The sequence below is a fragment of the Crocodylus siamensis genome, chromosome 4 (assembly GCF_052110815.1).
Source record: "Crocodylus siamensis isolate JL-2025a chromosome 4, ASM5211081v1, whole genome shotgun sequence".
Lineage (NCBI taxonomy): Eukaryota > Metazoa > Chordata > Crocodylia > Crocodylidae > Crocodylus > Crocodylus siamensis.
Genome location: NC_143398.1, coordinates 46,828,644 through 46,850,852, shown reverse-complemented (window position 1 = coordinate 46,850,852; position 22,209 = coordinate 46,828,644). Strand labels below are relative to the sequence as shown.

At 43.6% G+C, this 22,209-nt stretch overlaps 1 protein-coding gene across 6 annotated transcripts in view; it reads right to left on the bottom strand.

The window, feature by feature from the left end:
* Positions 1–22,209, bottom strand: part of CTTNBP2 (cortactin binding protein 2) — a 269,416-nt gene that overhangs the window by 139,631 nt on the left and 107,576 nt on the right. For 4 of the 6 annotated variants that reach the window (XM_090042216.1, XM_090042217.1, XM_090042221.1 and 1 more), the window contains exon 3: positions 4,110–4,217. In XM_090042216.1, the coding sequence (XP_089898342.1) occupies positions 4,110–4,217 (108 nt within the window). Of the gene's footprint in view, positions 1–4,109; positions 4,218–14,576; positions 14,646–20,395; positions 21,269–22,209 lie in introns of those variants that run through there. The other 2 variants (XM_090042220.1, XM_090042218.1) reach the window with 2 other exon arrangements.

Here is a 22,209-nt window from a genome sequence, read left to right as displayed (position 1 = left end):
TAGGAGAAATAAGAGCAAATAAATTCACCACTTTTCAAACATAGCCTGACCAGTTTATGAAGGGCTTGTGTAACGTGGTTATCTCCAACAGCATGGGACTGGACTTTAAATAATGCAGATAGCCTGTCTTCCCAAATGTTTCTAATGAAATATGTAACACGTTTACATAACAATTAAAACAGTTCACAATTATGAGCAATTTAGCCAAGAGCTGTTTTCTCCACCTAAATTTAAACTGTTATTTTGTTCAGAATGCAGGGTAGTACAATTTGACAAAGAAGCCAAAGCGTTCAATTAGAATATTCTAGTTTCTCAAGCAAAAATACACAGTACATTCTTCACAGGATATACACTGTTCCTAAATCAAAGGGGGGAGAAGGGGGCTGGAAGGGACTGCAGAGGTCATCTAGTCCAACCCCTGCTCAAGGTAGGGATTTGACCAACTTCTCTCCTCCAGACTAAATAAGCCCTGTTTTTCAACCCTGTCTCATAAATCAAGTTTCCTAGACCTTTGATTATGGCAGAGAGGAACCAAAATAGTCTTCCCAATTTGTCCACTTCTTTCTTGAAGTAATGTACAAAACTGGACAGAATACTGCAGGCAAAGCTCAGTCTCAGATTTACAGAGTGGAAGAATCGGCTCCTGTAATAAGTATGCAAATCCCCCGTTAATACAACCCAGTATGACGTTGGCTTATATTCAGTTCCCAGGCCACCATAATCCTCTCTCTCAGGTTGCGTTCAGTGTCTCAATTATTCCCCCCCCAATTAATAAAGCAGCGAATTGCGAAGAGCTAACCCTCTAGTTGGCTTCAAAAAGTTTTCTCCAACACTCTCAAAAATGCATTTAACTTACTGTGTTATCTGCTGGGAGGGTAACATACCAGTGCACAGGCAAAGTCCCCCATAAATACTGGATCTTGCAATTTTGATACTTCAATAAGTTGTTTAAATTGCCTTGTGCATCTCCTCCTCTTTCTGGGTGTCTACTATAGATCAAAGTGTTATGTCACCCTTGCTATTTACTCCTTTTTACCCTGCCCCAAAAATGTTCAAAAGTTCTAGCTCCCACTTTACAATGCATCTCAAAACATCTCACTGTTAATCCAGAAAAAACATGTCTGCATCTTTTATACATACAGGTAACCACCTTCTTTCCCCGCCCCCCCAATGTCTGTTCTTCCTGAACTAAGCACATGACCGTCATGACAATAATTCATTTACGTAAACTGTCCCACTAAGTTACGTTTACCTCAATTAGATCATAATTCTGTGTTTGTACTAGAACTTCCAGTTCTTCCTGCTTATTCCCCAGGCTTCTCACATTAGTGTATAAACATATTTTATAACTGATTGCCTTGCTAATTTCCCTCTTACACTTGTGTTAAGACTTCTCTGATTATCTTCTCTTTCTTGGCCTTAATCCAAAAGTCATCTTGCCCTTTACTCACCTGTGAGCTTGTGTCTCCATTTCTCACTGCACCTAGCTTACAGACCTCCTCACTAGGACTTAATCAGAACATAGCCTTCACAGTAATATTTAGAAGTAGGGCACAGCTGGAAAAGCTCTAACTTTGTTCCAAGCATAAATACATTGCTAACAGAGAATCTGTTAACAGCCTTTAGAAATTTGTTACAATTAAATTGTCATAGCTGTTGAAAGAAGGTTACATGCACTAATTAACAGGAAAGACATTTTACTTTAGTATAATCTGTTTTCCATGCTCAAAAAGACCCTTCCATATGCTGCAATTGCATTTCTTTTCAGGAAAAAATAAAATAAAATAATATAATATCAATCAGAAACATTTTTCTACAATTATGTCACCGATTTCAAACTTTTACACTTCCGTTTTTATTTAACAAGCTAGTATCAGAACTTTGTTTATACCAAGTACAGACCAAATAACCAAAGCCAAAACCAAAAGTATACAGATATTCAGGCTTTTTCTCCCAGAGTAAAAATGGCTGCTCCAAGAGAAAAATAGCCCACCAACTAGGATAAAAATCGCTCATTGGAGAGTTTTGCTGCCTCGGAGACTGAACATCTATACACTTTCCAGGAGTTTAAGTCCTCCTAGGGATCAAGAGGAGTGGAACTACATGAAAGTCTCCCTCTGCAGAGACTGAATTGATTCAGCCTTGGGCTTTTTGACTGTCTGTACCTAGCCCCATGAATACAATCCACTGAATGCATGCTAACAAACTAACTGACTCAACCAGATGGCTGGGAAGTTTCACTTCATTTGAATTTTGTCCTTGCAGGAACTGTAATATAGACAGAGGTTTAAATATTCACTGTCAATCAATGTGTACTAGATACACATCTCCTTTCTTCATACTGCATGTATCCTAATATAGTCATTCTTTGGTGTGTATATGTATGATGCTGAGAACTCTTAGTGAATGCAAATATGAAAGGGAAATTGTTCGAAGTGCTGTCCTGTAAAATAAAAAGAGGCAAAAAGAACAGCAAATAAGATAACTGAACAGTTTCCCCTTGCACAACTATTTTTACTTTAACTTGGCAGTCAGGGTAAGTAAAAAGGCTGAGTCCAGGCCATGGGTGACTGGTGCCTCTTGAGTCAGGGGGGGCCCAGTGGCTGATCCCACTGACTGGAGCGGGGGGAGCTTTTGCTGGTGGCCCTGCTCCCCAGCCAGCACTCACAGGGGAGGCACTGGTGCTCCTGCCTGCCTGCTGGCTAAATAGGGAGCGCGGCCTGACATACACCCCCCTGCACCCCCTAGATGTCACCACTGGTCCAGGCAAATAAGATATGAAGTTGTAAAGCAGCAGGACAGAGGAACCATATTTTAGGAAGTGCACATGCCTCAAAAGCAAAACCAAATTACTTTAAAGGTGCAAGTTTCATATGCATGTGCTCTAAGTTATTAATACAGGTATCAGTGATGGCTGTTCAGAAAAGTTCCTTTTTATCAAGTGGTCTGAAGTCATGACAAGAAATAAACCTTCTTAATGCAAATACAGGGACTATTGTAATTCTTAGTGTGAAGTTAAAAATTTTAAACACATTATTTAAGAATTGTATGTATTATAGACATCCTGTTTTAGGCACAGTACATTACACTGGGTTTTCACTGTTGAAGTCCAAACAGGCTGTATATTTGCTTATACCAAATATATAGCTGTAAATTTGCTAAATATCCTGTATAAAATTGAAAGGTCAATTAAACAAACAATCTGTTTGGATCCACCCCCTACCCCCCCCAGTTAAACTTGATTTATGAACAGAAAAGATTAAGTCATATTTCACATTTGACAGAATTCCAGTGGATTTTTGCTTACCAGGTTGCTTGGCATCCTGCCAAACAGGCTGGCAGACCAAGCAGCCAGGTAAATCTATCTGGCAGAACATGTTTAGTCATTAAAATTAATTAATGACAATTAACTAAAATTGATCACCAATTGATTAAGGCATACTTATGTAGTTTCTAAAAAGACTAGTAACCCACAAAGATATATAATTTGCAAGGTTTTTTGAGTAAGAAACATGTCTTCCAATTCATCTTTTATAGCACCTGACTCAATGAGGATACAATCAAAACTGGGAATCATGAGTGCTATTAGAATAAAAATAACAATCTTTTACAAAACCCTGCCCAGGGAGGGACGGGGGGAAGGGGACTTTTTCCCCACCCCGCTACAACCAACATATTTGATCCACCTCCCCTCTCATTTTGAAAGACCAGCAATGCTAGGAAAATATTTTTCACATACAAAAAACAGACTTAAAACAAATGAAGACTAGCCTGAATGCAAAAGATTTGCTTTGAAATTACTCCCACTTGTTATAAATAAGAATGAATTCAAAGAAAAGTTATTTTGTTTTTTCCAAATGCTTTCCTTTCAAAATCCAAATCCAATTACTGTATGTATTTTGGTAAGAGTTTTGGAGCAAGGACACATGGTACCACTAAGCCAAGAAAATATTTTATGATTGGGATCTGAACAGCTAAAGGCCTCTTAGAAATTACAGTTTACCATTCCAATTTTACGTGCAATGATTAAAAAGGGGAGCAAAGACAGATAGAAAACTTTAAAAAAAACCCAAAAAACAAAACCACAAAGAACCCAAAAGTAAACTTACCCTCAAGGCTTCAATTACAAGATCCCGTGCTTCTAGCTCCCCTTCCATTACGCTCAGGAGCATCCGCAGTTCTGGCTTGCTCAGGTTATCCACATCAAATTCTCTCCTCTGCAAGAACCAAGATACTGATGAATATACTAATTAGATGAAGGTACTATTGCTACAATAAAGGAGGAATAAAAAGTAAAACAAAAGTAGACAAGATAGTGCCACTCAGTATACTGAAAATGTCACATTTTCTGCCAGAAATCCTAGTTTTTGAAAGGTGTATAACTGTAGTATAAAATAAATTATACAAATTGTACCTGGTTCCTTATCAGCAGCAAATAGTTTTACTCCTTTTGAAGTTTGAAAACAGAAAAAAAAAGAAAAAAAAGAATAGTTCACTAGTGTGAAACACGTTTTCATATCCTAAGAGCCGGATCCTACAAAGCTCTATATATGTATTTTTCTCTAAGCATTGATAGCCCTACTGAAGTCTAACTTGGATTTAATTTAGCACATGAAGCTTAACTGAACTTGGACCTCAGTAATAATTTCACAGACCTTTGACTGGCAATTCGTAGTGTTCTTCATCCTACTAAAATATTCAATTAGTGTCTCAGGCCAATTGCACAAAAGAAAATGAGAATGAATTCAGAAAAGAAAACACTAATCAGCAAAAAAATAAAGACGCTCACAGTTACCCCAAAGACGAAACTATGTAAAATAAGTAAATCCTGCCCTAAAGGTCAGAAACTAAGTATCTGCATACCAACAAGAGATACAAACTTCACAGGCAAGGTTGCTCTACTAAAGTTACCTAGCAGCTGATAGACATATAAATCCAAATACTGGCCAGCCTGCCTCAGAAGACAGAACAGTAACAATTAAGCAACAGAAGCAATTAAGACATGGGAAAACTTCTGCCTGACTAGAGACAAAAAAAGATTAGAGAGCAGATGAAAAAAAATAAAAATGTGTCTCATTACAGATGCATAATAATGACTGGGATAGACGAGGTAAATCAGGAAATCTAGTTTCTCCTTCCTTACAAGACAAGAACAGCTTGGTCCCAAAATTAAACTGAGAGATGTCAAAATAAAGCCGTGAAGGGATTTTATGCGGGATCCCAGTCACATTTCCACAGCAAGAGATGTGATTGGCGATTCTGCATCAGATCCTATTGTACCATACTGCTTGTGCAAGGGGACCCTGATCCCGGGCTCCCCCTCCACCAGCAAGTAGCAAGCTTGGCTCCCAGGCACAGGAGTGCATCGTGCACTCCCAATCAGCTGACCAAGCTCCCGGGCAGGGGAGCACACTGGAGTCTTGACAGACTTCTATATGCTCCAGAGACCGGACACTGACCACACATTCAATTAAAGCTGTGATAAGAACCAGCTGCAAGGTTATTACCAGGGATCCTGGTTTTCTCTGATAAAAAAAAAAATAATAATAAGCCTCCCAAAATCTATTATTAAAATTAAAAGCGCCCCCCAAGCCCTGCTGGTGCCCCTCACTCACCCCCAAAGCCATCCCAACCCTGTCGGTGCCCTTCACTGCCCTCACAACAGCCCCCCACCTTACTCGTGGCTCCTGCCCCACCCACAGCCCCTGCCCCCGGCCCTGTAGGGGGCCCCCAGCTGTCAGGGCTATGGGGCCAGGGGCCCAAGTTTGCAGCTCCCTACTCCCAACAGCATGCAGCTGCAGCAGAAACAGCATGGAGCCAGCTACCGCACTGCTCTACCTGCTCGGGTGCAGCTGGTTCCTACCCCACCCCCCAGCTCTGCCAGTGCCTCCAACCGCGACCCGCAGCTCCCAGCCCCCTGCAAGCCCCACTTACCTCAGAAGCAAAGAGTGAAGCTAAGCTGAGCAGAGCTCTGGTTAACTGAGCCTCATGCCCTGCCCTTCCCCCTCCCTCTTCCCCTCTGGGCAGGACTGGGGGTTTCCCACCCTGTTTGCAAATAGCACTTGCAGGCTGGAACTCAACCAGCCTGCAGAGCTGTTTGCAAAAGCAGGGAATCCGCAGGTTTCTCTGCTAAAAGGAGAAATCTACATTTTCCTCTAATAAAAAGGGGAAATCCTTGGTTTTCTCTGTTTTTCTCTGGGAAACAGAAAACCAGGAACCCTCGTTATTACACATATTTTTGCAAATTGGTCTGTGGGCCACAACATATAAATTAATTTACAACAAAAAAAATCTTTTGCACATACTAATCTCTCACAAACTGCTAGTACAGTGGTTCTCAACTGTGCACTGTGGCACTGTTGCTGCACCCAGGTGAAACTGCCCTGCATGCATCTGTTTTCAGAAGGCATGTTCAGAGCTAGACTGGGAAGCTGCTGTGGCAGGAAGGAACACTCCTGCCTACACTAGTTAGCAGCATCCCTTCCTACTCCAGACACTTCCCAATCCAGTTGCACAAATGCCTCCTGGAAAGAGGCATGGAGCAGTTCCACCTGATAGCAGAGGTGGCACAGCTGTCTGAAGATAAGCTGCACCCAAGTGCCAGGGCTGGAGGTCAGGAGAAGAATGCCAATTTGTAGCATAGCCTGGAGCAGCAGAGCAAAGGGAGCTCCATGGACATTAACTGCAGCAGCAGCAGCAAGATGTAGGCAACAAGTAGCCAGGGCTGAGCAGATCCTGGCTGCCTCCCTTCCTCCCACCTCAGTGCAACAGCCTCATCATCTTGGCTAGGGACAGACACTCAGAAAGCTTGAGCCTGAATTGGTTCAATCTTTGCAGGTTAATCTAACCTGGCTAGGCTGAACCGGTTTGTAACTGCAGACATCCACTCTGGACTGAAGAAATGTTGGCAAATGCCTGCAGTGGCCTAGGCTAGTGGACAGGGGGTGCTACAGCAGCCTTCCCTTCCCTTCCATAGTGCTGAATTGAGGGGGGGCATGACCAGGTCCCCACAGGATGCTTTGATTAGGGAGGGGTCCGCCTCCCCTACCCCCCCCCCCCAGTTGTTGACAACAGAGAATTTAGTTACACAGCAGGGAGTTATACAGGGAGTTGTTAGCATTTATCAGCCCATCAAACAGAACAAAAGCCTCTCTCATTAGTTTAACCTCTTCCTAAACAACTTTTTCCAAGAAAGGAACAGAGGGACATTACCAGCTACCTGATTAGGTCCAAAGCCCTAAGCTAATACCTTCTTGTCTCCATCTCCTTTTGTCCCCGTCTCCCACAGCATGGGCCATAGCCAGCATGTGATATGTTAGCTAATGCTGAGAGGTGTCTGTGTGAGGCAGAGAAGAGGGGGGAATCCTTGCTTGAGCAGGGAATGGTGGTGGGAGAAAGCCAGGCAGATGCCGCTGTACCTGCTGTCTCTGCTGGAGCTCAAGTCAGGGAGGAGAGGGGTGGGGCCAGCCCTGCTGTGGAACAGAGCCCCATGCAGGGCTGCAAAGCATCTGGGGGGCTGGTTTAAACATAAACTTAAACCAGGAATGGGTCTGGGACAGATTGCATAAACTGGTTTGACCCAAAGCAGTTGAGTCTGATACTACATTCAACCAGGTTTATCTCAAACCAGTTTCAGCCATTGTCAAACTGATTTACGTGCACTGTTCTGTTACAGATTTAAACCAGCTTCTGAACATTTAAACCACTGTGTGTGTGATGTCTGTCCCTAGCCCTAGACTCAACAGATCAATACAGAAGCCGTAAAGGGATCTCCAGGAAGCCATCATCAGCAATGCACTGGCCAAGGCCTATTTGGGAGGGGAGGGGAGGGGAGGGAAGGGGGAAGCAGTGGGCTACAACTGGAGAACATGAAATGTGGGTGTATTTTGCATGGGCAAGGGAAGGGCCTCTGTGTGCAAGCTCATTGAAATAAATAAATTAGTCTTTGAAATGGGCCACCACTAAATTCCAAAAAGTTATGGAGGGGGAGCTCCAGTCTAAAATGTTAAGAACTACTGTACTAGTAATCCTGCTCCCAGTCACTTGGCACCTCTAAATGTCTAGTTGCAGCGACTGTTCCAAAACCAGTTTCAGCCACTGAGTCTTCAACACAATTTTAACTTGTTGGTGTTCATCACCAGGGATCCTAGTTTTCTACGATTTAAAAATCTCAAATTTTTTTTAAAATCAAAAACGTAACCCCAAATCCATTTTTCCATGATTAAAAGGAAACACCACTAGTGTATAGATATCTCTATATCTCCCTATCTATCTATATAGTGGCTTTTCATTTTAATCATGGAAAAATGTGGATTCGGGTTTATACTTTTTTTTTTAAACCAAAAGTTGGGGTTTGTTTTTTTTAATTGGAGAAAACCAGGATTCCTATTCTTCACCAAGATCTTTTCATGCACACATGCTTGTCAACATGAACAACATCCTCTATGCAAAATATTTTATTGTTGGATCATTCTCTCTCAGGTATTGGCAAAATGTGCAAATCCTCACTGTTGAGAAGGTATCCTTTAGCGTAGTATTACACTGAAGATCAAAGAGTTCCAATTGCTGCTCTTGGACGACATCTTCACAGGGAAAGAAAACAGGAAAAGAAAACAGTCTGAACTCAATTTCATGATTCCAAAAGTTGATCGATTTCATGATTCCAAAAGTTGAAGAATAGGTCTTGGAATCAGCAATCTTGACCACATTTCTCCAACCTCTCATAACCTTCAATCCCAGCAGCACTGAGCAGCAACTTCAAGGTGGGGGAAATGCACTACATTAGGAGAAACAGCTCTCAGGACAGAAATGGCTTCATGTCAAAGGCATGCAGTGTCATAAAACTTGGTCACAATTTGGTTCTGACCCTACATTCTCATTTTCAGAATACTGAGATGTCTCATTATGTCCACCAAGGTTTTGAAACCATTTTCATCTTGTAGCTCAGCTACAAGTTTCTGTATTTCACATGACAGTTCAAAGATGCACTTGACAGGCCCATGACCCAGCCAGTACACTTCAACAGAATATAGCAGTCTATGCTGAAAGTTGCCAAGAGCTGGTTGAACACAGATGTTTGGATGAAATAAACTATTTTTACCACAATATTCATGATACATGCCCAAAGTTTTGGCTCAGGGAGTTTTTTGATACAGAACACAATGAACAACACAAAGCTGAAGGCCTGGATCAACTCTGCACTCTGCTTTTGTGTTTTGCCTTAAATCTTACCTTCCTACCCACAAGGGTGTAAGCACTGCCTATTGTAATATTCACTGACCTTTTACAATCCATACCCAATTTGTCCAAAGCTATGGTCATGCTGTTGAACATGAAGATGGATTGTAGTTGTTCTATTTCAGTCAGTTTGTCTTCACACAGCTTCCGCACAACCCTCCCATTTAAAATCTCTTAACTTTGTATATTTCATGGTGTTAATTTTCCTCAAGTGATAGGTTATGTTATATTTTTTATTGCAGGGTTTTTGCACATTTTGCAATATCACCTGATCCTCAGGAGAGTGGGTATCAGATTCTAGCACTATTCTGAACTTCAGAAATCACACATTTCAGTTGATTTCAAACACAGAGTCTCCTATGTGGCTAACCCCAAACCACAAAACAACAGATCTTTTTAGACTCAAAGCACCTGTCCAAAACTTTCCAAAATTCAGCAACACCCCATTTAAAAAAGTAATATCTCAGGAATATTATATAAATATTAAATTATGGCATTAATATTATTATTTCATTAGATTAAATGTGCAGCCAGATGCAACTGTGCTGCACACCTCCTACAGAGCCAAATCAGAAAGTGGCTGTGGCAGAAGTACATATTCTTGCCACAGCCCTTCCCAGTCTGACTTCGCACAGTGTTTCCCATAAACTGAGGCACATAAGACAGGTGGAACGGTCTCACTCACCTGTTTCCAGGAGGCACTTTGGAGCCAAACCAGAAAGAGCTGCAGCACTGTTGGATAATGCAAAGTAGGCAGGCACACCTTTCTGCTGCAGCTGCTTCCCAGTTTGGCTCCAATGTACCTCCTGAAACAAAGGTATGTGGAACATCTGGCCCCCTGGACAGGCTCTTGTGGTACCCCAGGGTGACTGGTGTGTACACTGCCTTAAATTGAACATGGCAGGTCCACATAGCAGGGTTGTCTAGAGCCTGATACCGCCCCTATACAGAGTGGAAGAGGGAAGGGTGGGACCAAGGCACTCTTCCTGCCGGGGATTTTAATCCCCATTTCCTGACAGCCCTGCCAGAGCTGCTAGGTGCAGAGGAGCAAATGCTCCCAGCATTAGACTCTGAGGGATAGCCAATACAGATGACAATTAGTAAGAGCTGTAACCAGTTTTTGATACAGACCAAGTCCAATTATTTTACAAAAAGACCAATTTCATTTATAAACAAACACCAGTAAAGTAGCAGCTATACGTACACGTGATTTAATCTTCATTTATTTCTGTTGCTCTGGTCAAGCTGAAGGGGAAGTGGGCTAAAGTTTATAGAAAATTCGCTAGAAGGGTGTGATCCTCCTTCCCCTAAACTAATCCTGCCCCATGTGTTTTAATTCCAAGTGATCTCTCCCTCTCCCCCAAAAAGCAAACACTCTGAAGGCATATTTTCTCTTTTACTACTTTGAGAAGTGTATGCCACTTATACTATAAGCATACCCTCCATGTTTTCTTCAAAACTCTTTATATTATTCATCACAATAGTACTATATGGTATTCACCACAACATTCCTTCATGTGATCTTCAAACTCTGATCTGAAAGGCTATTATATATGGTCTACAGATGGCAGTGGACCCTACCCCACAGCAGCAGTGTCACAGCCTTTTTTTCCCTGCCATATGACCTGGCACACCAGATACACATGAGAAGACAGCAATTATAAAATAGTGAGAAGGTTTTTGGAAGGGAGGAAGCTTCCTTAAGTGAGGGAGATGTTCTAGGGAAATTGATATTCTGGGTGGGAAGGACAGAAGACTCCCCCTCACCACCAAGTGAGAGTACATGGATGGCTAATGAGAAACTGAGGGTTGATAGTAGTCTATTAGCCTCAAATTTCTGGGAATGACTGATCTGATCTTATTTTCTTACTTTCTTGGAGGCAGTAGGGTAATTCACACTGGGTGTGTCTACATGAGACACTTAATGCCCATTGGACTAATTCTAGTATGCATTAGCACAGCTGGCAAATACTGTGCTAATGCACAAATGTGCAATACATTAGTCCAAAGAGAATTAAGCATCACAAAAATGTAGAGGTGCACCAATATATTGGTCCCTTATTGGATCTGCACTGATATAAGGAAGATTGATTGTATCAATCTTTTTTGGCTGATGTGGCTGATAAATGCCCCATGCATGCATTCAGCTGCAGTGCAGCACACAGGCAGCCAGGAGAGCAGCTGGGTCCTGCCAGTAAGTCTGTTGCAAGGAAAGGGCCATGGGGGGCGGGGGGCAGATCAAGGCCCAAACAGTGAGGGAGGGAGGGAGGCTGGGGCAGAGGCCAGAGGCTGCACAACCTGAAGTGGGGCATGGGATGGAGCTACGAGCAGCTCATCCAGGGAGTGAGGGTAGCGGGTGACTCCCACCATTGCATGCACCCTGGGAGGGTATGGGGGGCGCGGGGCGTGTGCCCCTGAATGTGCGTGCAGGGCTAGGGTGGGCTGCCACTGAGGGCTGGAGCCAGGGGCAGCGCCAGGGTCTTCCCAGCAGTTGGGCTGGGCTGGACTGGGTGGCGCTGGGAGGAAGGTTATGGGGTGGGGGGGGGACACTGCAGCCACTCCAAAATTCACTGTAACCCCTCCCAAACCCCAGAACTGCCTGTCCCAAGTGCAGCCCACCCCCCTGCTGGGAAGAGCCCAGCGCTGTCCCCAGCTCCAGCCCTCCGCAGGAACTCACCCTAGTCCCGCGCACACGTCTGGGGGCACGACCCCCCATGCCATCCCAGGGCACATGCAGCATCAGGAACCGCCCTCCCCCCCAACAAGCTGGGCAGCACCTGCCTCTGCCCCAGCCCCACTCCCTCTCTCACTGCAGAGGGCCTCGATCTGCACCCCCCCACACACACACCCTTCTTTCCCCACAACAGACTTACCAGCTGGATGCTGCTTTCCATGCTGCCTAGCTGCATTTCAGAATAAGATCAGTATCAGCTCATATGGCTTGCTAAAAAAAAATTGGCCATTGGTATCAGCCCAAAAAAATCTTTATTGGTGCAGCCCTACAAAAAAGCATTCATTTGTGCTAATGCACAGCAGACTTAGTCCAATGAGCATTAAGACATAATTATAGTGCACTAATTAACGCGTAGATGTGTCTAAGTTTCACCAACTACTGTATGTAATTTGATCAGTCATACTGCTAGCAGGGCATCTCCTGTCCATCTTCTTTCCATCACTCAAACACTAGTTAGCTTATTCACGTAAGAATTCTGTGAAGCAGGGAAATATCACCCCTAGTTTACAAATGAAAAATTGAGACAGACTGACTTTCTCAAAAGTTCGTACGCAACTAAACCATGGTATCTCAAGTCTTCCATTCAGTACTTTAACCATAAGACCATCCATCTTTCCTCTCTTAACCCAATGTTAGTAATAGAACCTGTCTTCTGACAAGTATGGCTAATGTATAAGATGCACCCACTAGAAGACAGCACAGGTAACATTGTCTTTGCCCCAGCTAGTATTTATGACAGGAGATAAGGAAATAGCTTTCACTTAAACAGTGGCAACATATCACCAGGAAGAGACTTTTTGTTTTACAGCCTTCTATTTGAGCTGAGCCACAGATCTAACCAAGGCTCTTTACCCCACTAGCAACAACATAAGACAACTATTCAACTACAGCAGCCATAGTTGGTTAAAAGGGAGAGGTAGTTAATTTTAGTTTCAATACATACATATGCAAAAAATCCATAATCTATTTTTTTAGAAATCTTTCTGCCATGTTCATATGTATGCTCTTATTGTTAAAGGACCGAGATGGTAAAGAGTTAGTAAAGACCTCATTTTAACTGTATCCAACTACTGGTTTACTCCAAGTATTTTCTGGAAAAATGGAAAAAAAGATATCTGCATTGCCAAAAAGAAAACAGATACAAGTACAGCTTATTCTATTTTACATTCCAACCATTTAAAAAATTCAGAATTGGAAAACACAGCCTTTGTATAAATTTGGGGGAGGTGTGTGTAGGGTGGGGAAACTCTCAAACACAAATAAGGCATAACTAAACTTAGAGAGAGTCCAGAGAAATAAAGATATTAAGATGGGGGACAGGCTTTCTTGTCTTTGCTTTCTAAAACAATACTGTAAGATCTAATGAATGCCAGAAATGTTTTTCCCCCCCTTCTGTAATTAGAGGTAAACCATTACATCAGATCCATAACACTACTCTTGATTAAAGAGAACAGTTTAGGCATCATTTCCCATACATGTTTAATATGTTACATTCAGTGGTTAGCATAGAGTCCAACTGGCAAAGGAAGGGGTACATGACTAGACAAATTCATGCATAACTTTTTTTAAGCATCTGATTCAGCTGCTACCTAATTCCCACCCCCAAAGCATCCTTGCCTGCCATCTATTCAGCAACAGGATGCTTTCACACCGGGCATACTTACTTGTGGTTCTGGTTTAGACTCAGTGTAAATGCTTCTATTATTTGAGTCTTTACAGAGAGACAGAACCACTACCACAGCGGAAATACTTCTCCTGTTTATAAGAAATATAGGAAGTGAGCTGAGGGAGATAGAGGGAGAGTGAGGAGAAACTGAGTGTACTAAAAAAAATACAAATATAAGCAGAGAATGCAACAACAGGAAGAAATAAGATTGTTCTTTTTGGATTTTTTCCTACCGAATAATCATTACAGTCAAATAAATGACTATCATACAGTGAAAATGACTGCCTATGATGTCAGGAACAACCTACATAATATCCTGAGCCTAGATTAGAACCTTATGACCAACAGGGCAATAGTTGCTTTAGCTCTAGCAAATATATTCTACATTAGTGGTTCACCACTCGTGTGTCATCTGAAGCTTAGCTAGAGTACTTCTAGCTGAACACTGAGCCTGTAACAGCCACTCCATTATATTGGTTTTACAACTGAGATGTTGCTCCGGGTAAAATTTGGCATGCACAACCCAAACAAGATAAATTTCTCTCACCTTCAGTTTAAGATTGTAAAAGGTCTGTTTGGTTTGAGTTATGACAATAAAATAAGCTACGATTTATCAGATGCCTTTTTGTTTGTTTCACTTCTTCAGACCCAATTTTGCCAGACTGTTGCCTAGCAGCTAGCGTACAGACATCAGAGCACACAGACATTAGTGCACAGATACTAGAACACACAGACCTACCTGAGCCTCATTTAACCAGCTAGGTGTGTACCTTGAAAATTAATAGTCAGCCCACTAACAAACAAGTTCACAAATCAGGGCAAAATTTCTACCATAAACCAAATGGAAACAGAAGCCTCAGCCTAAATCAGTGTTCTATGGTTTTTCCATCCCCCATACAGGGAGAGCAGATTAGGGTACCCAGAAGACCCCAGCCTTACTTCTCATTATGAAAATCAGCTCCCTGGAGTTCCTTCCTGCAGCAAGAACAGAATCACCTCTCAAGGCATCTGTAACAGACAAATACAAAATAGAGGTGGGCACCCTCAACTTAGACCTAAGAGATGCACCTTCACCACAAGTATTTCGAGGAAGGAAGAGCAGGCACTTGGAAGGCTTCTCACAACCGGATCAAGTTTGATGAGACTACAGAGAAGTATTTAGAGATGAAAGGCAGATAGCTATACTAATTTTCTTTATTATTAGCCTGCTAGAGGTTATTAGCCTGCTAGACTATTGCTGCAGAGATTTATGCACACACTTCATTAATTTCACTAGGGCTGCATATAGATGTTCATTTCTACTGGAATGTCTTTCAGTTGAAAAACAGCCTAGGAGCTAGACTGTAGCTTTAGACAGACATTAAGGCTGCTTACAGATGTAAAAAACAAACAAACAAACAAAAACCCACACCCACAAAAATGGTGTTTTACTTTAAACTCAGCACCGAGCTGAACGTATGTCCAGAAGAGGCATCACGTTACTTGAACCCAGCTTGGCCAATGTCTGTATAGATCGGGTGCTTCAGGACGGTTTTTTTTGTTGTTTTTATCTAATAGCTGATTGAATCTATACAGACCTGAAGAGCCAGGATAAACTAATGCACTACTTCTTCCAGTAAAGCACTTTTTTTTTCTCCCCATGTTTGTCAGCGCCCCAACAGGCTCCTCCTTGGGTGAGCCTAATTTTTTTAAATTTCCTATCTGCCTGGGAAGGGGGCAAGCTGTTAAGTGGCAGTTAATAACTGCTGAAAAGCAGAGGCAATCAAAGACCTGGGGGAGTGGGGGGGAGGGTACCCGCCCTCAGAGAATGCCCTCCCCACTCCATCCTAACAATCAACTACTGATTTTTATTCATGCACACTGGGAACTCTCCTTGTTCTCCTCAGCAGAACAGCCTCATTCCTTACACATCTCTGGACTGACCTGGAACAGTGCAGGGAGTCGGGGGAGCACTCAGCCACTGGAGCCAGGATCTCGGAGCCTTGAAGCAGGGCCACAGCAGCCTGTTCCACCCTGTACTGCTCCAGGGTGGCCAAGAACAGTGAAAAGGGAGGCAGGGGCTTTCTGCTGAGGTGGCAAGGCTCCTAAGCCCTTTTGTTGTAGCCAAGTAGGTTGCCTCAACCCACTTTGCTACCCAGCTGACCTGGAGCAAAGGGAAGCTAAAGGGGCTAGAAGCCAGGCTGGGGAAAGGCCATGAACCAATCATAGAGGCTTTCCCCAGCCCAGCTCCAGGTGCACCCTTGCTGCTCCAAGATTCAGCTAAATGGTGGGACAGAGATTTCAAAGCCAGCAGCTGGAATTAGGGTTTAAGTTTTTCCTATCTGCAGAGACGCAACCCAAGTCAGATTCCCTAGACACGAATCACTGTAAACCAGGAAATCTCACATGGAGAATGTCTCAACAAACGGGAGACCTGGGCAGGCACTTCTGGGCTTCAAGGGCCTGCTCCCGCATAACCCTGGAACAGGAATTCTCAGGACATGCGGGATTAGGTCCCTAAAGCCCTGGCCTACCCATGCACTCCCACCTCAAAGCAAACTGATATCCCAGCATAAATTCAGAGAACAGTCACGACCATAGATTTTCAGCATTTGTGGATAAGGGGCATGAAAATTTGTTGTCTTGGCCCTTTTGCAGCCATAAACATTTTTATGATGGCACAAAGGTGATGTCCATTTCCAGCCATAGTGCACAAAATTTACGAACATGCTTAAGTTTTTGCAAGATCTCTCGAATTCAGTTTCATTTCCAGTATTTGTTGCAAAGTGTATCCGTTCTCTACTCTTTTGCTCAAGCAGGTAGAGTTTTGCTCATAAATTGGCAAAAAAATCCCTGAAAAAAAATCCCAACTATTAAATCTGTTTTATTTACTGATGTTTATATTGATTATAAAGCCCTCATCTTGGGTACACTTACTTATAATGAGCCAAAATTACTTCACTGACCATTTTACAGAGTTCTGAGATTTTTTTTAAATTCCTAATTTCTTACGAAAGCACGGAAATTCATCAAGATTTTCAAATAACATTTTCCTGCATTTTCCAGCCAGCTATACTGGGTATTTAGTTTTTATTCCTAATACTAACATTCCTAATACTAAACCTGTTTGCAGGTTTGAACCTTGGCTGCATTTTACAGCTTAGCAGCCAAGATTCAAACCTGCAAACACCTGCACATATCCTTGACCTAGATTTTAAGGTCCAAGAGGGACCATTATAATAGTCTGACCTCCTTTGTAATATTAACTAGAGGACCACACCCAGTAATTTCTGCCTTGAGCCAGTAAGTTATGGTTTGAGTCATCATACGATTTATAAGCCTTCTAGGTAACACAGAATCTACAATTCTTAGATGGGTTGTTCCAGCGGTCAAATATCTGCCCCTTCCCCAAACTCATTTCTAGTCTAATTTTAAGCCTTTGATCACAGGATCCCACGATGCCTTCTGCTAAACTAAACCTCTACTAGCAAAAATTCCTTGTACATACTCATAGACCATGATCAAACCATTTCCTCTCTAGGGTAAAGTAACTATCTGAGCTTTTTCAGTTTACCCCATAAGGCCTGACCCTGTTTTCCAGAACTTGATTCACTCTTGCAGCTTTTTCCTGAAGCAAGTCCAATTTCCAAGATCCTTTTGAGGGGCTGACAATGCAAATTAATCCAGTAAAGGCTTTGATAATTTTGTATTCAGTTATGATACCAACATCTCTATTTCTATTTGGCATGCCCCTGCTGCTATATCCAAAAATCAGATTTGCTTTCTAAGCAACATTGAATGTCCACTCCAAGTGCAATCAGTTATCAGCCATAACCCTATATCCTTTTGCAGTTCACCATTTTCCTCTCATATGTATGACCTACATATTCATTCCCGCAGGTTCTGATGACCTTGCCTTTTTTGCCATATTAACATTTTTCCAAGTGAGAACCTTAGTGGTCCATGTCAACCTGCATAACTGACTCAACCCCATCATTCTTGGCTCTTCTCCAGTTTGATCTGGAAATTTTAGATTATTAATGGTTCAGAGAGCTCGTCAGCCAATTTATACATCCCTTGCCTATTTAAAAGTGTATATTTAAATATACTTCTGCCTCTTGGTAAATAAATGTTAACATTCTTCTCTAGTAGCAAACATATACAATCACTTAGTTTTAGTTTGTTCCCAACACATTTAAACAATGCTTTTTTATTGTCCTTAACCCTTTTAGTGGTAGTTTTTTCATTCTTTTACCTTCCTTATAAATTGTGGCCTGAGAACTTTATAAAACCATCTAAGTTCCAACCCTCCCATCAATAAATTCAGTAATAATACAAAGATTAACATGAAAACACTATTTTTGTAATATAGCACTAATAGAGGCATATCCTTAGAGGATAGCAGCTGCCACTATGGTGGGTTAGGCTTCAGGCAGAAACCAAGGAGATTTTGGTATTGGTTTCAAAGCACTGAACAAAATTACAAAGGGACTTAGGACTTGTGGTTCTGAACGATGTAATTCCTCAATTTCAGGCACCAGTACCCGAAGTAGATTTCAGATGCCAAAGTTAGCATGTATTGCCCTGTACAGTGCATAGGGAGAGATGGATGCTTAAGAACACACTGAGCAGGAGGGATGCTTAAGCCATTTGGATGGGATGGGGGTGGTGAGGGAAGAGGAGGAGTAGTGGCAGGGTGCAGCTGAAAGTTGCCTAGCCCCCATGCAGTTCTTTGTTGCTTAGCTTCAGCACAGATGTGGGCATAGCCCTAAGACTCTGTGGGCCAGATCCAGTGGCTCCACTGACCAGATCTGATTCCTGGATGAAATCATGGTTCCAGTGCTGTCAAAGGCAAAATTCCCTCTGACTTCAGAAACCAAGACCCCTAGTCTTAGATACTTTTTGCAGTTTCAGAAAAACAATTCAAAAGATACAAAATGCAGGCTACCATTTCCAGATATCAGAAAAGAATTAAAAAAAACAAAACAACAACAACAACAACGGAGCAGTCCTTCATTAATTAATTTTACCACAGAAGAAGCAGTTAGAAAGAGTGGATCTTTTTACAGCGTCCACTTTATATACTCTCCTAGGCTACCACATCTATCAAGGCAGCTTTCTTTGCATCACAGGCTGCTGCCCCCATGTATCAAAGAGACTGACATGTTAGATTATTTCTTGCTATTATATAATCATTGTCAGTTGATATCATGCAGGTGGAGGTCAATGCACAGTAATTCCCATTCCCCACCCCAACCTACTGCAAGTTATACTGGCCTCAAGCTGATGAAATTCCACTGGTTTTGGTACAAATCAGGAAGGGCTGCACAGGTGCGAAAGCAGCATCAGAGCTAGTCTCCTCCAGTTTCTCCTGTCATGATTACCATGGTAACACAGTATACCAAGTTTTTTTGGTGGGATCTTTTTTTTTGGCATAACTGCTGTACTTGAAATATAACTGGTTCAAAAAAGCTCAGAATGACAAGAATGTTGGCTTCCTCCCAAGTACAGCACACAAAAGAATATTCTACTCTTTTTTAGTTATAAAATTCCTTAGTGACAGTAAATAGCAAGACCATTTGTGAAACATCCTATTTCATAACATTTTCAGGAGCAGCCAAGCAACAGCCAAAAGAAGATCTTCCCCCCCAACAAGTATTACTGATGCTGTACTAAGATGCCAAGAAAACAGCATTTATCATCATGCCCTGACAATACTGCTGCTAGACCAAACTGTTGACTTACACAACTGTCTTCTGCTACAATATTATTAACTGACTCTCTGTCCAAGACAGCGTTCGTTGCACCCTCTAGCCGTTAACAATCCCAACAACTAAAAAGCATCCACTTGAATTTTAAAATCCTCCACTGGAAATTTCACTGAGCTTCAAGATATAAATTAAGCTGGTGTCTGGCAATAGCCCCAAAACAATCCAATGGCTGGTTTTTCCATGCATCATATAAAATTGTGCTGATTCCTTTTAAAATGAGCAGTCCTGTACTCTCTTTTCGTTCTTTCAGAGGGAGAAAGAACCCAGAATCTGTAATCTGTAACAGTTATTATTATTATTATTATTAAAGGAAAACTAAAAAGGAAGGATAAGGACAAGGGGTTGAAATACAGGAGAGATTATTGGCAAGTCGGCAGGATGCAAAGCCCTGGTTCTTAAAGAAAAGATTACCTGAAGTTAGGTTCATTTATGGGCCTAAGTAACTGGCCTTAGTTTTCCTCCCTATTCTGGAAAATATGATCCAAGTGCTTCGATACAGCCATCCTCGTATTCCCAACCTTTTGATTCCAGCCACTTAAACGTGCGTATCCCTAGAGCACAGTCATTTTATTTTATTTTTGCCCCCAAGACTCAGACACGAAAAAAAATATGGCTAGGTACGTCCTCACCTACATTTGCTTGCCGGGAGAGGATTCAGGGCTGCACAACTGAAGGGATGTCTATGCAAACCTGCCTGGACGTGGATGTGTTTTTGTAAAAAAAGAAAAAAAACAACAACCACTGCCCCCTCAGAGCTGAGGGGAGCCAGTCACAAGAAAATAAATACAAGCGAGCCCCTGCTCCCTGCTGTGAGGGAAGTCCCGGCTCGCCTGAGGAGAAAGCTGAGGCAGGAGCAGCAGCACGAGGAGCGGCCCCGAGCGGGTGACGGCGGCGTCGTGCGGGGCAGCCCCGGGGCCCGCACCCCAGGCGCACAGAATAATGGGGCGGGTGAAGCCCCCCACTCGGCCCCACGTCCTCCCGCTCAGCCCTGGCCCCAGCCCCGGTTACCGCTGCCTCCGCGTCCTCCTGGCTGCCGGAGCCGGGCTCAGCGCTCGCTCCCTCCGTCGCCATCTTCCCGCTGTAACGGCCCCGGCGCGGAGCCGAGTGGCAGCCACTGCCGCCGCAGCCCGGCGCTTAACCCCGTCGCTGCCGGCGGGCGCGGGCGGAGCGGGGCCGGGGGGCGGAGCTTGAGGGCGGGGCCGGTCGCAGCCCACGGCTCCCCAGCGGCCGCCTGCTTGCCCTGTAGTGAGCTGCGGGGCCGCGGGGTTTGCCGGGCGCAGGAGCCAGGGAGCCGCCCTCGTCCCCGGGCTGCCGCAGCGCTCGCGGCTCCAGCCGAGGGTTTCCGACAGGGATCTGCCCCCGCGGGGCAGTGCCTCTATTGTTTCTCCTCAGTCCGACACCCTCCTCCCCACCAAGAGCCGGGCTTTTCAGAGGATGCACCAGTCATGGGGGTGCCTCGGCTGTCACGAGGAGCGGGCACCTAAGGGAGCAGAAGGCGCCTGGATGCGGGCTCTGCCCTGCCCTGCCTAGGCAGGGGCGGCTGACACGTGGCTGCGGGGCTGGGCTGGGCCCTGGCACCAAAGACGTCTCACAGGGCCGAGAAGCACTGGATGAGGACGCATTTAACTCCTTTACAAAAAAAAAAAAGCAGCATCTCCGACTCCTCCATCCGCTCCAAACCTTTGAATATCTGATGGGACTGCGGGAAGAAACCCTGCCGCCCAGGTGCCCCCTCCTGGGAAGACCAGGAGCGTTGCCTTCGGCATCACTGGGAGCAAGGCCAGTCCAACCGTGGAGCGAACTAGGCGGGCATCTAAGGCGCCAAAATGATATCCAGAACAAAATAACAGGAACGTCGTTCTGAATCACAGAAACTGAAAGCACAAAAAGCAAAGTTCTAGTTTATGTTCACGAGGATTTTCTTTTTGCAGTATAATTGTGTTAGGGTTAATGAAAAGTGTGAAAATCAATTAAAAAATGTTTCTATTGTCTTATTGTTCATTTTGAATATCAAATAAGTACATGTAAAAGTTCATTCCAGACTTATTTTCCTCTGTGTTGGAGGTGGTGGGGGCACCAAGGTACACAGTTCACCTAAGGCACCAATTACCCTTGAACCAGCCCTGCCTGGGACCATGATTTCACTCCTGTGTTGGCACCATATGTCCAGGAGCCAGGTCCAGCCAGTGGAGACAGTGGATTAGTACCACAGAGCCCAGGCTCATGTAGTTTCCTCAGGATCCAAGAAGTCCAGTGCCATTGCTCCCCTTCAGAGCAGGATTCATTCTCTGGCTGACTGTCACATACTACATATTATAAATTGTTATTTATCATAGAAGCATAGAAAATTAGGGCTGGAAGAGCCCTCAAGAGTTCACGTAGTCCAACCCCCTGCTCAAAGCAGGAGCAGCCTCAACTATATTAGTATGCATGTGCCTATATCACAGGAAATCTCCCAAACATACTATATTAAAAATCTCCCAAGTATGTGCAATATGTAAGTTTATTTGCCCTGTTCTAAACCAGCCACATCTAGATCACAACCTTACCATAACCAGCAGCAGGGCTCTCAAGTACACTGTGCGACTGCATGTATTATTCTCCCACATTCAACCAAAGCCACACAGCACAGAAGCTGGGCTAACTAGCATTGTTGACCAACAGTGCTCAACCCTCCTTTCAGCACTGCTCACGTGCTTCCAGTCTAGGTGGTAGCGCATGCTGAGCTGCACAATATGTTTGAGGATGCTATTGCCAGGCATAGTAGGATTGCAGTCTAGACATGACCCCTGGAGAATCCCAAAAGCTCTAACACCCAGGAC